General features: G+C 36.0%; 2 protein-coding genes and 1 pseudogene across 3 annotated transcripts in view; 2 read left to right on the forward strand and 1 right to left on the reverse strand.

The window, feature by feature from the left end:
• LOC105293127 overlaps nt 1-5990 on the forward strand; it is a 12364-nt pseudogene extending 6374 nt beyond the window's left edge.
• LOC105293140 (lipase member J) overlaps nt 1-8254 on the reverse strand; it is a 29698-nt gene extending 21444 nt beyond the window's left edge. Inside the window, exon 1 of the mRNA XM_011361642.2 lies at nt 8149-8254. The gene's annotated coding sequence lies outside the window, so the exon portion shown is untranslated. The remainder of the gene's footprint in view (nt 1-8148) is intronic.
• Nucleotides 8255-8389: 135 nt separating this feature from the next.
• RNLS (renalase, FAD dependent amine oxidase) overlaps nt 8390-15439 on the forward strand; it is a 244351-nt gene continuing 237301 nt past the window's right edge. For both annotated transcript variants that reach the window (XM_011361614.2, XM_023531459.1), the window contains exons 1-3: nt 8390-8641; nt 9478-9583; nt 10178-10320. In XM_011361614.2, coding sequence (XP_011359916.1) covers nt 8524-8641; nt 9478-9583; nt 10178-10320 — 367 coding nt within the window. In that variant the 5' untranslated portion in view covers nt 8390-8523. The remainder of the gene's footprint in view (nt 8642-9477; nt 9584-10177; nt 10321-15439) is intronic.

The raw sequence follows: 15439 nt of genomic DNA on the forward strand, positions 1-15439 counted from the left end.
TCTTTTATTCAAAAATCCATGCTTTTCCAACTACTCTATTTTATAGCATAAATTCTCTCTCTGAAGTCTCTGTTATAGTATGTTTTGCCCAATTCTGAGAGATTTATCATATATTGCAAGTTAATTGAGATCTGAATTATTGATGTATTAGTATAGCTATAGAAAAATCTGAGTAAGACTAGAATAAACCTTGATTGAATTAACTTTTATAAAATACAACATGATAAGTGCGGAATACTCATTTTTTTTCAAGTGCACAGAGACTATTTAAGAAAGATCATCTTAGCCATGAAACAGTACTAATAAATTTCAAAAAATATTAAAATATTACAAAGTATGTTCTCAGGCCACAACAGAAATTGAAAGTGAATAACAATATGTAAAAAAAAAAATGTAGAAAAGGTTCAAATATTTAAAGTGCAAATAATGCATTTATGAATTTATGAATAACCACAGGTCTTGAGAAAATATACTAAAAAAATTAGAGAATATTTTTGACTGAGTGATTAGGACAGCATACCATTTCTAAATGAGTTGAATATGGTTGAAATAATGCTTAGGAAAAATTTATAACTGCTAAGATACCTTGTTCACCTAAGTAGATAGGAATAGAAGGACTTTTGGTAATGTTAATTTTGTGAAATCTTGAGTTACATGTAAATGATAGAATAACTCAAGCAATTTTTAAAGACGGCAACAGAGGAGGCTCCTGAATGGCTCTCTTCCTGTGAACACACTGAATTGAATACATAGAGCAATTCCCTCTGACAGAAATCCAGAAACTAGCTAAGAGACTTCTACACATCTGATGAATGAGAAAATGCCCAGATCAACACAGGTAAAAAAAAGTCTAAAACACATTCTTGCCATAAATCTTACCTGACACAACATCATATAGTTGGGAGGGGGTCCCTAAACCCTCAGCTTTTTCCTAAGGGGCAAAGGATTTGAACATCACATCTAGGGACCCAACTTTTAAGTCATTCACCCTAGCAACGGGCCTCCAAAACATCTATGTCTGAAAGCCAATATTCAAGAGCCACAGACTAAAGCAAACAAACAGTTATTAATGGGCAAGGGCACTCACTGCATCTATCGCTCCAGGGCTCAGTGCAGAGGAAGCAAGCAAAATACTCCCATCTCTCAGTCTTCTCCTAAAAGGTCCATTTGCATACTTCAAAAACTGCCTGAGAGTCAAGCTTCTAATTTAGCAAGCCTCTATGGTCTGACTCAGATTCTTTCCAGAGATCAGGAAAGCCAACAGATATGCCCTGCATCCTCTACCTCCTGCCCACCCCAAGTTGCCAGTATCTCCTTCAAAGATGCTTATACACATGTCTTCACCCTAGCTTTTGTGACTGCCACCCAAGAGACACGTTCCAAAATTGCTTGGGGTTTCTACTCCTGTGGGGAATCCCACAGGAATGTAGAGGACAAAGAAACAGTTCTTAACCAGCTACCATCCAGAGCTCAGTACAGAGAGAGCAGGCAGAAATGCCTATTTCTCAGTCTGTATCTATTTGCATACTTAAAAGCTGTTGCCTGAGGCTTTTAATTTAGTACACATCTAATGGCTGACTGCCGTTCTCCCCAGAGACCAAGGAAGCTTATGGACACCTCCATTGACTTTTCCCTATAGCCCACTCCAAAGTTCCAGTATCTTCATGGAAAAATATTGCACATATATATGACACCTCAGTTTTTGTAGCTACCTCTTGAAGGACAGGATCCCAGAATTTCCTAGCTCTGATAGCAAATGGAGCTTACATTCAGGAGTCCCACAGGACTGTAGCAAATAAATAAATTCTTAGTGTGCTCAGGTGCACCTATCCCCCCTCCCACCCCCGCCACACACACACAGGCCTAGTACAGAGGGAGCAAGCAAAAATGGCCACCAACCAGTTTTTCACTAAATGAGCCTTCCTACATACTTTCCCAGTTGCTGCCTGATGGTGCAACTTGCTTCTGGGTACTAACTGCAATTTTCCTCTTTGGGATACTGATGGATCTTGGTATAGACTCAACTACTAGCAGTCACTAAGAACAAAAAAAGATGGCTTGGGTAATCACAAAGGTCAGACAGCCAGAAGTAAGCACCGCTGATGATGTTCATCTCATACATGAGAAAATGCTAAGACTAGGAGAGGTGGCTGCTTTACCTAACTCACAGAGAGTGTCAAGGAAAATGAATAAATGCAGGAATATGTTGATAGATAGTTCAAAAAAAATTGTCATAAAGATGTTCCCCTAGATCAGGAAAATAATATGTGAACAAAGTGAGAATTTCAACATAGAAAGAACATCTTAAAAAGTACCAAATAGAAATGACAGAGCTGGAGAACAGAATAACTGAATTGAAATTCAATACAGGGATTTAACAGCAGGCTAGATCAAGCAGAAGACCTCACAGACAGGGCAGTGAAACTTATCCAATCAGAGGAGCAAAAAGAAAAAAGAATAAAAAAGACTGAAGATAGCTTAAAACTTTCTGGGACATCAATACACATATTATAGAGGTTCTAGAAAGAGAAGAGTGAAAGGGGCAGAGTGCTTGTTCGAAAAAAAAAAAAAAATGACTGAACACTTAGTCCTAATTTAGGGAAAGAAACAGACATTGAAATTCAGGAAGCCAAGAAAGTACTCCAAAATATGAATCCAAAGAGATCCACGCCAAGACACATTATAACTAAATTGTCACAAGTTAAACATATGAAGAGAATCTTAAAGCAGTAAAGAGAAGAAAATAACTTGTTATATAAAGGGAACCCCTATAAAACTGTCAGCAGATTTTTCAGTAGAATCTTTACAGGCCAGAAGAGTGGCATGATATAGTCAAAGTGCTGAAAAGAAAAAAACAAAAACAAAAAAAACTGCAAACCAAGAATATTCTACCCAGCTATGTTGTCCTTCAGAATTGAAGGGCAGATAAAGTTTTCAAGAGAAACAAAAGTTGAAGGAATTTATCGCCACTAGATGGGACTTATGAGAAATGTTAAAGGGATTTCTTCAAACTGAAATGAAAGGATGGTAATAAGTAACAGGAAAACATATGAAACTATAAAACTGACTAGTAAGGTAAACATATAGTTAAATTCAGAATTTTCTAATATTTTAATGGTTGTGGGTAAATCTTGAGAAAGAACAAAGCTAGAGGTATCACACTTACAGTTTTCAAACTGTATTACAAAGCTATAGTAATCTAAACAGTATGGTATTGGCATAAAAACAGACAAATATGTCAATGGAACAGAATAGAGAGCTCATCAATAGATCCATGCCTATATTGTGAATTAATTTACAACAAAGAAGCCAAGAATATACAATAAGGAAATGATAGTCTCTAGGATAGAAATCTCTATCCACTTTACCTGCTAAAATAAGATAATTTCAAGCCTGCTTATCATTCTGGTCACTTTTTTGGAATGGTATGTTTCTGAATTATTCTCTTAAAATCTGGGATCCAGCACTAAACATAGTGTTCTAGATGTGATGTGGCCAATCTAAATAATGTGGGACTATCACTTCTATTGTTCTACACACTGTATTTCATTTATCATAGCTTAGGTTCATACTTTTTGTCTTGGCAGCTCTATTATACTGTTAACTCATAATGAGCTTAGGGTAAATTAAAATTGTAAGCTTTCTTTCCTTGAATCTGTAAAATTATTTTCTAGACACAAGAGTAAGACTTTGAATATCCTTGTGCAATTTTCTTTTGGTTAAATTTCAGTGACTGCCTATTGAAATATTTTTAAATCCTGATTTTGAAATAGCCCCATGGGCTATTTATCTTCATTTCATCCCACTTAAAAATTGTTAGATATGCTATCAATAATTACCCAACTTATCAATAACATAGTTAAGTGGGGACAGACAGAGTTGTAGATGACTGGCATAGTTTATATTATCACAGTCATCTTATGCCATAAAAAAGCACTCTCTGAGAAAGGGTATTCAATATTGAAATCATCTAAATGAATTATCACTCAACTTACCTTACTTTATTATCTTTGAAAGGCTTGTATACTTTCTAGGCAAAAAGTGAATTCTCAGTCTTCAAGAATTCTAACTTTGATTCTAGTTGTCAGGGATACTGTATTGAATATGACAATGTTTCTGCCCTCTTGGCATTTAAATTCTAGTATGAGAAAGATAATAAACAATAAAAAAATAAATGGGGGAAAAAGCAAGATAACGTCTAAAAGTGATTAAGTGTTATGAAGAAAATAAAACAGGTTAATGGAATAGAAAGTCACTGGGTGGCTGTTTTAGTTTAAGTGGTTAGAGAAGGCCTATTTTAGGTGACTTTTAAGCTGGAATTGAATGATCAGAAGAAGCCAGCATTGCAAAGATCAGAAATAGAAGAGAAAAGGTCAAATGACTGGGAAGAGCAATATAAGTACATCTGTCCCAGATAATTTGTAATCTTACTTCCTGTAGGTCATCTAACTATTCCTAGCTCTCCCAGAAAGATATACTACTGCCAGTAGCCAACCATGGACCCACAAACCCATAGTTACCAATAGCTCTGAACTAATATAACCCATCTGAATACTGGGGATGGAGGGTAGGGTGGGTATCTATACCACTCTCTAAAGACTGAGAAATCACAAGTCACCATGGTTACTTCTATTCAATGGTCATAACAATCCCAAATTCTGGATAATTTTTCAAGAACATATTGTTGATCATAAAAGAAAAAAAGAAGAGAGTGAAGAATTGATGCAAATTCACAACTCCTGGAAACACGAGTCAAGAAAGTATGTTTTGTACTCAAGAACAATATAAGCAAAGTTTCTCACTTCTACAGATAAGTGGTAAATCTGAAGATGTGTTCAGAGAACATAAAACAATTCGATTTAGCTGTAACACATGATGTATGAAGGTTATCAAGATAAGATATAAACATAGGCTGGAGAAATTATTACTGAATACTTTTATACCAAGTATTTGAACTTGATTATGTATGAAACTGAGAGCTACTGAAATCTTTTTGAGGATGGTAGTGACTGATCTAGAAGCTTGGTGCAGGAAATAGACTAGGAGTAGATAGACCAGTTAGAAAACTATTGTAATAATTCAGTTAAGACCTTATGATTGCTTGAACTTAAGTAATGAATTACTCTGTTGGTGATTACTTTCCAAAATGCCAAATGTCCACAACTGACAAGAATGCAGTAAAACAGGCACTTTAGTACATTGCTGGTAGAAGTGGACCACAGTTGGATTTTCCTGGTATACAGTTACATGGAATTGGGTTTAAGAGACAAAGGAAAAGAGGTTAAAAAAGAATAGGAAATTCAGGAGAACCTCAGAATGGTGAGTACAGGTTTGTGGCCAGAGAAGTTGTGGTGGATGCACTACCATATTTTGACCAAGGTTAGGAAGCGCCTGGTGTGAGAGAAGCGGCTGCGGCGCTGGTGGAAGAGGAAACTCGCAGATACCAGCCTACTAAGAACTACCTGAAGTATCTGACAGCCCCGGATTATTCTACTTTTGAAACCGATATAATAAAAAATGCATTTGAAAGACTGGCTGCTTGGCCAATTAAATTGCTCAGTATGAAGCAGTATGAGCTTCCAGGCCCTTCCTCTGGTCAGAAAAATGACATTATTGCATGGCAAGAATGTGTAAACAATTCTATAGCCCAGTTAGAGCATCAAATGGTTCGAATCAAGAATCCTGATCTAATGGTGCAGCATGGATGCAATGCCTGGAAAGTCTATAGTGAAAATCTAGTTCATATGATTGAACATGCAAAGAAAGAGCTCCGGAAGTTAAGGAAACATATTCGAGGTTTAAACTGGAAGCGAAAGAACATGCAACTCACAGCTGGATCTAAATTGAGAGAAATGGAGTTAACTTGCGTATTCCTGGTCAGTAAGAATTACAAGCTCGAAAGGATTATTGTGCAATTAGAAAATGAAATCTTTCAAATTAAGCAGCAACATGGAGAGGCCAACAAAGAAAACATCCAACAAGACTTTTGAAAAGAAATTAATTTGGTGGGTAGAAAGGAAGGCAAGTTGGGCTCTGGCATCTGAACTGTGAAGGACATAGCATCTTACAAAACTTTTCAGTGGTTAAGTGTTTAGAAATCACAGAAAGTGAACTATTATATTGTTTGTACATTAGCAAAATGAAAAATTTCAACTTGGTGTTAAAAAAAAAAGAATAGGTATCTTTAGATAGGTATCAAGGATGACAAAAGAGAAACTTTGAAGATGATTATGAAGTTTCAGGCCTGACTGTGGAAGATGATGACTATAAATATAAATGAGGAAGCAGGAGAAATGATGGAAAAGAGCAGGAGAATACACCCAAAAGACCATGAGGACCTGTCCTGGTCTCATCATTGAGATAGGGTATAATTTTAGGCAAACTCACTTAAACTTAGTATCTACCTTTACATATGGAAAATAATGGTAGCAGAGGGCAGTTAAAATAGACTTTCCAGTTAGACAATTTTGAGATTTTAGAATGTGGTTGAGAATCAATTATTTAAGCTTTTTAATTTGAGACATCTTTTAGACTATGAACTACTATAAGACAGGGACTTATTATTTTATTCTCTGTAACATATCAGCTTTATCTTATTTATAACTAACAAATATATGGTTATAAATATACGGTCTTTATAAAATATTTGACATTAATACAAAAATATAAAGTACATTTTCTTCCTCTCATACTTCTCTAATACTGCATATATATTTTTGTGTGTGTGTGTGTTTACAAAAATCTGGGATTTTACTGGTTTTGTAGCTGTTTTCCAGGATTATAGAATGAGTAGTTTCCTATATATCCTTACATAGTCAAAAACATTTTTTAGTAGCTTCACATATCCCAAACCTCTGATTGTATACTTTAATGTTTTAATAACAGAGGTAAACACGTTTTAACATAAATCTTAATGTATATCTGTACATTATTTTCCCAAAATAAATCTGTAGACTTGGAATGTCTCATTTAAAGGGCATAGTTTTAAGGCTTTTGATATACTATCAAACTGTTCTCCAGTAAACTTGTCCTTTAGGCTTCCACCAGTAATACATTAAAGGGTTTTGCTACATTCTTGCCGAAGGTAGACATGTAACACTTAAGAAAACAATTCCTAACAAATGAAAAATGGTATCTCACTTTAAGTTGTATTTAAATATAGAAACTTTGAACATTCTTCTATGTTTATTGTATTTTACATTTCTATTCAAGAATTCTATCCAATTATGAACATTTTCCTTTTGGATTTTGTCATTTAATTATGTCTTTAAGATTTCGTATAATAAGGGTGTTCCAAAAAATTTATTCACTATTTTTTATTTTGTCTTGTGTACTTTGTAACATACAAGTTACATGTAAATTACTATGTATTCAATGTTTTCCTGTTCGGTTCTATCTTTTTTGTTTATAAATGTCTTCGACTATATATGTTCACCCCATATATTCTAGTTTTTATCTTATTAGATATATGTAATATTAGCCCATTACCAATTTGATGTACAGTAATTTCTTTATGATGCGGACATAAAGTAAAACTTGTAAGTTGTAAATGTTTTCATTATACCATTGTCAACTTTATTAGTTCTTATAGATATTCAGTTTCTCTGGTTTTCCAGGTAAAATTTTATCTATGTTCTTGTAACTTAATTCTTTATTTTTTAATAGTTCACATTTCTCATTGCTTTTTGTTGTTTCATTGAGAATTTCTAGGGTAATATTAGGGGTAAAAAAAAGTGTAATGGCCCGAATCCTTGTCTTGTTCATCTTTATAGCCCTTAGAGCATTTGGAATGTGTCTGACATAAAACAATACTTACTGAAGAGTTGACTGGTCTTAAGTTTTCTGGTGAATCAAATATTTTTAATCCTCACAAATCTGGAATGTAGACATTATCGTTCTTATTTCACAAATGGAGAAACCGAGGTTCAAGAAGATACATAAACATACACAAAGCCCAAGGGCTAGTTTAAGAAAAATATCTCCTTGATTCCACAATCTTTTTCTATTATGTGAATAATGGCCATTAAGGCACTATAAGAAAGCTTCCTCTGGTGTCGCTTGTATAGTCCCTCCCCTCCCCACTTTCAAATTTAGGATATTAAGAGAGCAAGGGTCCCACAAGATAGAGACAGTTATCCCTTTAGTCACCTTGGGCTGGGTCTCCACTGTGGTCAGAAGCCCCGTGGCGAGGAGGGTTCTCGCACTCTAAGCTATTTGATTTCCAGGCTTTTCTAGGCGAGGAGCAGGCCGGAATTTGCAGTTTATCTGATGGCGCCAGGCAGTTTTAGAAGTCGGTTCTCAACACTCAACCCGAGGGGGAAAGCGGAGGTTTGCGGCTCTCTTCAGGGCTGACCGGCCTCTCGGCTCCGGTCGCCTCTCTCCTGCCCCCTGCAGGCCAGCCGGCGGGACTGCCCAGGGGACGGGTCACGGCCTGGAGCGTGGAGCCGGGAGAGCGCTAGCTTAGCTTCTGCGGCCCCCTCACATACTGCAGGCCCGCCAGCGTGGCCGCGGACACACCGGGCCATGGCGCGGGTGCTGATCGTAGGCGCCGGGCTGACAGGGAGCTTGTGCGCAGCGCTCCTGAAGAAGGAGACGGCCCGACCTTTGCACCTCGTTGTGTGGGACAAGGCTGGGGACTCAGGTAGGTTGTCTAATAGCCAAATCGCAGGGGTGGGTAGGAGTGGGGAAAGGCTGGCCCCTTTCCCGGCTTCTCAGGTGAGGGCGACCCCACCGGAGAAACCCTGCGAAGAAAACCACGCAGCTCGGCTCCCCCCGCGGCCGGGCCTGCGCACTGCGCGCTTCGTCACGTGACCGGAGATTTCCGCCGCCCGGCAAAGGCCGGAGTAGGGGCGAAGTTGGAGGTGGTGACTCCCGCTGCGGTGGCGGCGGAGCAGGACTACCTGGCACACTTGGAAGCCAGGCCCAAGCGGCTTGGGAGGAATCTTGACCAGAATTTGCAAAGCTTGGGCCTGCCGCTGCCTCTAATAAGAGTATTTTTATCTTGGCCTGTCTAAGAGTATTTTTATCTTGGCCTGTCCATGCCTTTGCCCGTTTCTCCAGATTAGGAGACCCCAGAGTGTCCATTGACCAAGACTTTACGAAGATGTAGTTTACAGAGGACGGTTATTCTCATGAATCCTGGCTGAAAGTGAAAGCATTCGTTGATTGGTTCATTATGACATTTTATTCATTATTTTATCCCTTCATTCCTTTTTTCAAAGTAGTGAAAATAATGCACCATGCAAAGTGCTGAACACTGCTGCATTATTCATGTGTCCTTTAAAATTTTTTTTTAAATTAGTGACCAAATTGTCTTTTAACTACTTCCTGACATTGTTAGATGACAAAGCCTTCAATTTAAAAATGTTTTCTAATACAGCTGTAAAGTAATCCATTTGGGGTGACATGGGGTGAATAGCATAAATTGCAAATGTTCATTCTAATACGCTAAAGTATTTTCCTGTGAATCAATTCAAGGGGGAAGAATGACCACAGCCAACAGTCCTCATAATCCACAGAGCACAGTCGACTTGGGTGCCCAGTACATCACCCGCACTCCTCATTATGCCAAAAAACACCAAAGGTGAGTTAGTTGAATGGGGGTGGAATCAGTCTTACTGCTTGTGTGATGTAAAACGATATAAATCATCCATTTTTAACAGGGTTAAACTTTGCCTGTTGTAATATAGTGAAATTATTATATTATCATTGTTGATAGTACTAGTAAATGGTTAACCTGGGTAAAGGAGGAACACTTTAATACATGCCTCATAATGTTGTGAAGATTAAATGAGATATAGGGAACACAATAAGGACTCAGTAAATATAAATTACTATGTTGGTGTTGAGGGAGAGGACAAAAGAGCTATGATGGAAGTCGATCTTAACTAATTTAAGATTGATGTACTGAATAGCCTTCTGCTTATCTTCACTGACTTTAATTTTGAAATATACAAGAAAATAGACCTTTGGCTAATGTCAGCAAAAGATGTATGAGTTTTCAAAACATTTCTGTTCTTCACTTGAATTATGTTTTATTAACACAAAAATATGTGTTGATCATATGATAATTTCTAGTTATTATTTAGTATTACAATTTCTAAGAATTCTTAGAATATATAGTATTTTAGAGATAATTACAGTATATAATTATGTTGTATATATTGATTTATTTCAGTTTTTATGATGAACTGTTAGTTCATGGCATCTTGAAGCCTCTGACCTCTCCTATTGAAGGAATGGTAATGAAGGAAGGAGACTGTAACTTCGTGGCACCTCAAGGAATTTCTTCAATTATCAAGCATTATTTGAAAGAATCAGGTGGGAATAGATACATAAAAATATATATCCTCCTGGTTTTGTTTCTCTGGAAAATCCTGACTAATACACCATTATAGTATAAATCGTACCATCATATTTTGGGTCTGTTTATGTTTTGTTCTTTTCAATACTTGTGCAGTATTACATGATATGTATATCATCATTTAGCTATTTAACTATTAACTTTCTGGTAAATATTAAGTTGTTTGTGGGGGCGGGGGTTGAAGGATTGTTTTCTTGCTGATACCAATATTGCTGCATATCTAACGCTGGCATACTTTTGTAGGCATATCTCTAGGACCAATTCCTAATAGTACAATAATGTGTTAAATGGTATGTGTGTTTTAATTTAACTAGGTCATGCTACCTATTCTTCTTAAAGAATAGCTCATTATCAATAGTGAATGAGAACATCTCTTTCCACCTATCTTGGTATTATGAAACTTTTTAACTTTTGCCAATATGATAGGATGAAAAATGGTATCTCTTTATGTTTTAATTTGTATTTACTTAATTATTAATGAGTTTATGCATATTTGTTTTATTAATCAGCTCTGCATTTTTTTTCCCTGTGAATGTCTTATTCATAACTTTAGTTTATTTTCTCTTAGGATTTTCATTTGTTCTTTATATATTTTACGAGTGTTTTGAAATGGACTTTTACAAAAATAGATGATAAATGGTATTTTAAAGCAGAAGTAGGATTATTGATGAATCATAATTAAGTGCCAGGATCAAGATCATTTAGGAAAGGTATAGGCTGAGAATTTGTTTTGTTCCATAAGCTGTTCTTAGAATAATTACTGTTTTGGTGTTCATTAAATATTACTTATTGAAAACCCCAAGAATCCCTGATACTGGGCATAGGAGAGGTCAGTGAGATTGAATATACAATGTGAGAACATAGTAAATACCATTGCTGATTAGACCATTTATCTATCTAAGATTTAGGCTGTGATGGTATATTAGTTAAGATTTTCCAGAGAAACAGAACCAATAAGATCGAGATTTTATATATCTTGCAGGGTGAGTTGGCAAGCTGGAGACCCAAGAGAGTCAATGGTTTAGTTCCAGTCCAAAGGCCTCAGAAGCAGATAGCTGATGGTATAGTTCCAATCTGAAGGCTAGTAGGCTGGAGATCCAGGAAGAGCTGATATTTCAATTCAAGTCCGAAGGCAGAGAAAAAAACCAAAGTCCCCGTTCAAAGCCTATTGGCAAGAAGAATTCTTTACTTGTGGGAGAGTCAGCCCCCACCCCTTTTTTTTTTATTCAGGCCTTGGACTAATTGGATGAGCCTGTCTTACATTAGTGACTGCTTTACTCAGTCTACCAATTGAAATGTTAATCTCATCTAAAATACCCTCACAGACAGATCCAGAATAATATTTGACCCAGTATCTGGGCATTCTATGACCCATAAGATTAACTACCACAGATGGTGAGAACATTGGACGTTTTATAGAAATTCACCATCAGCTTCATATGTTGCCACCATATAACTTTTTAAAATATCATTTCCATCATGGTTTTCACTTGACCCAAGTAAAATATGCATACTTATTTACATTCTTAAGTACTTACTAACTGTATTATGTATCTATCCATCTATGCATGCGTACATTTATTTATTCAATAAACATTTATTGAGTATTTACTATTTGCCAGACACTGTTTCAGGCATTAACGGTACACAAACCAAAGTCCCTGTCCCCACATAGCTAATATTCTGGCAGAGGGACAGTCCTTGAATACATACAGAATACATCTTTATTTTGTTAGGTGTTCGGGGAAATATATGTTTTTATCTTCCAAATTTTTTGCAGAAGCTCTTGGGAAAAGAGGTCACATTTAATTATTTGTAGCTTACACAGAATATAACAGTACCTTATACATAGTAGGTAGGTATAGTGATAGGTATTTCTAATAAATATATTTATTAGATGATTATCAGTTCTAATTTAACCAATCCTTAGTAAAAACCTATTTATATTTCCAATTTGTACAGCTTCTTGAGACAGTGAATTTTGTAGATTTTTTTATCACTATGTAAAATATTTTTTATTTCAAAAAGTAACCTAAAAAAAGAATTACATACTACTAGTAGAAAATTTGGAAAATACAGAAGAATAGCAGGAAAATATCATTATAAAATATAAATCAATAGTAAGCCCAATTTGTGACATTATTTCTGCTTTTTAAAGAAATGGATTTTTATATAATTGAGTTCAAGGTCTACATAATTTGAGTGTATGTAAACTTTTTAAAAAAAAATATTATCTTTCTAATGCTTCAAGAGTCTTTTCCTCCCCTATCCAGATATTTTATTATAGGATTTGTAGACCCTCTTTATACCATTTTTAATTTTACAGTTATATCCTTAAATATCCTTTAAGCTTCTCTAAAGTTTTCAATTCTATTAGTGTTTTCACAAAGTAAGTTGAGAAAGTCCCTGAAATCAGAACACCTGGATTCAAATTAACGTTCTACCGTCCCTTCTTCACTATGCCATGTTAGGAGAGTTATAAAATCCATACCTTGGTTCTTTGGTTGGAAAAATGAAAGTAGTAACAGTAACTATTACAAAGTGTTGTTATGAGGAATAAAGGATAAAGTGCTCTCATTGTCAATCCAAGCAAGATTGTCCGAGTACATAGTAATCATTTGCTAAATACTAGTCTAAAAAACAATCTACTTGAATGAAGATGACCTTTGTATATCCCCAGTGCATAAGAACCCAAATTGTCAATTCATTCCAAAAATACTTTACATTTTGGAATCAGTTGAGTTTACAGTCCCACAATCTCATAAACCCACCAGTAGTCATTTAGATCGGGACCAGACTTCCAGGAAAATTATCTGTGTGGGATATGTCTAATCAGACATGCTTGAGAATAGGTTCAAATCTCTAAAGCCAATGTTTAACTAGACCAATTCTCTAGAACAAGTAGTAAAGAGCAGGGGAAATAGTCATGTGACTCTTGACCTTATATTCTGTTCTTATTTATTGTCTGATATGTTCACATTAAGCTTATTATGGAGAAAACTGTATTTATTGACATCGATTTTACCAACTGCTTGCCTTCCCCATTGATACAATATTCTCTTTGAGTGAATGAAATGTTATTTTCTGTTGTTTTATTTTCTTTGTTGTTTAGGGGTGAGAGAAATTCAAAATAACAAAAGCTACTCTATCATTTATTAAGTGCTAACTATTTATCTGACACTATGCTAGGCATTTTACATACATCATTTCTAATTCTCACAACAACCATTCAAAGTAGTTATCATTATGCCCATTTATTAATGGGAAAATGAAACTCAAGGAGGCTAAGTACTTTGCCTAGGGTAGCTCGGCTAGTAAGCAACAGAAGCAGAACTCCCTTTGAGCTTATCCTGTTGTCTTTTCCTGTTAACTGTCCTATGGAGGGCAATGAGAAGTGCTCATACCCTCTGATTTAACATTTATTTTGTAGGGACTTCTTTGTCCTTCCTGACTTTTTTCCTATAGTACAAGCGATTGCTCTACTCCAACTCTGGTGCTACATGCCAGAGGACATATGGCTCAAGAGAACAACCTCATCGTGCCCTTCCTCTAGTTCCACTCTTTCATCTTTAATCCTTGCCCCGGGGGGAAGGAGTTATAAAGGAGTAATGCCATTTTATTTCTTTATGCAAACAAAGAGATCAGTCACCTGATGGCCCCTGCTTATGACATTTGGAGAGTGATGAGCCTAATTTAATAATAGGCCCATATTATTAAATTATTCATAAAAGGATGAATTTAGCTTTCAGGACAGGACGATAAACTTTTGTTTAGTTTGGCCTACCAATAGGAGAAATATTGCCACATTTATTTGTTTTTATGAGACCATCTACTTTAAGAGGGACATTGGCTAATGATCTGTAAAGTCAACATGTGTAATATAACTGGTCAAAATTGACAGAGTTGATTTATTACAAAAGATGGTTTACTTTGCAGATGCCATTGGCTAGTTCTGGTAATATATTTACTTTTATCATTCTCTCCCTTTTTACTTCTGTGTTTATTTTCTTTCTAAAATTGATATAGGTAGTGGAAGTAAGCCTCGGAGGTTTTGTATCAGAATTTCTCCCAGGTGGGTGATTATGATCTTATCCATAACAGTGTCCTTCAGGGATAAGCTAGAGGATAGCCTGGGAGCCCTGATTTTGCAGTGTTCTATTTACTTTAAGCAATGCATTTAGTTAGATATTGTTCATATCTCTTCAGTTTTCATCTCATCAGTTCTGAACTACTGCTCCCTAAACCTATTTAGAGGAGGGCAGGGGATATAATTGAATAAATATATAACAAAAACACATTTGCCTTTGTAAAATGTTTAAACCTTCTTAGTGTTCTGATATGTTTATAGCTATTGCAGATTTTAAAAATTCTTATTAAATGTTACATGCTGAGGAAACAGTGGTAAATAAGGGATATGGTCCCTGCCTTTGTTAATGTAGAGTATAGTGGGGAGGAAAGACATTAAACTAATTACACACACATACAAAACGTACATAATAAATGATAAGGAGTGAGAATGTTATGAAGGAGCCTGTAATAAGAGGGCCTAACCTGAGTTTCAGTAGAGTGAGGGGAGAGTATGTCAGGGAACATGTCACTGAGGAACTTATGTTTTTACAGGTACCTGAAAGGGAAGCAAGAATGAATTAAGCCAAAAGCTGAGTGATGAGAATTCCATGCACTGGACTCATGAAATTGTAACTCTTCTAATGTAGGAAGTTGGTGTTCGAGAAACTAAAAAGTCATTGTGACTGGAGGGTATTGAATGAGTGAGAAAGTGGTAAGCGATGAAGTTCAAGACTAAGGCAGGAGCCAGATCAGAAGGAGTTTTGTAAGCAATGGTAAAGATTTTATTCTTTATCTTATGTGCAGTGGGAAATCATTGAAGAATATTACACATGAGGGACGTGGTCACATTTACTAAGCTCAGAAATAAGTGTTGAGAAATTTTATGTAGTGCTCTGTTTTAAAATGATAGTTTTCAGAGCCTACAGATTTGAACATGTGGTCCTTTTGAAAGTTATTACTTTCACAAGGAAATGCCACTTATTCCAGAAACTTCACTCATAGTTGTAG

The sequence above is a fragment of the Pteropus vampyrus genome, unplaced genomic scaffold (assembly GCF_000151845.1).
Source record: "Pteropus vampyrus isolate Shadow unplaced genomic scaffold, Pvam_2.0 Scaffold68, whole genome shotgun sequence".
Lineage (NCBI taxonomy): Eukaryota > Metazoa > Chordata > Mammalia > Chiroptera > Pteropodidae > Pteropus > Pteropus vampyrus.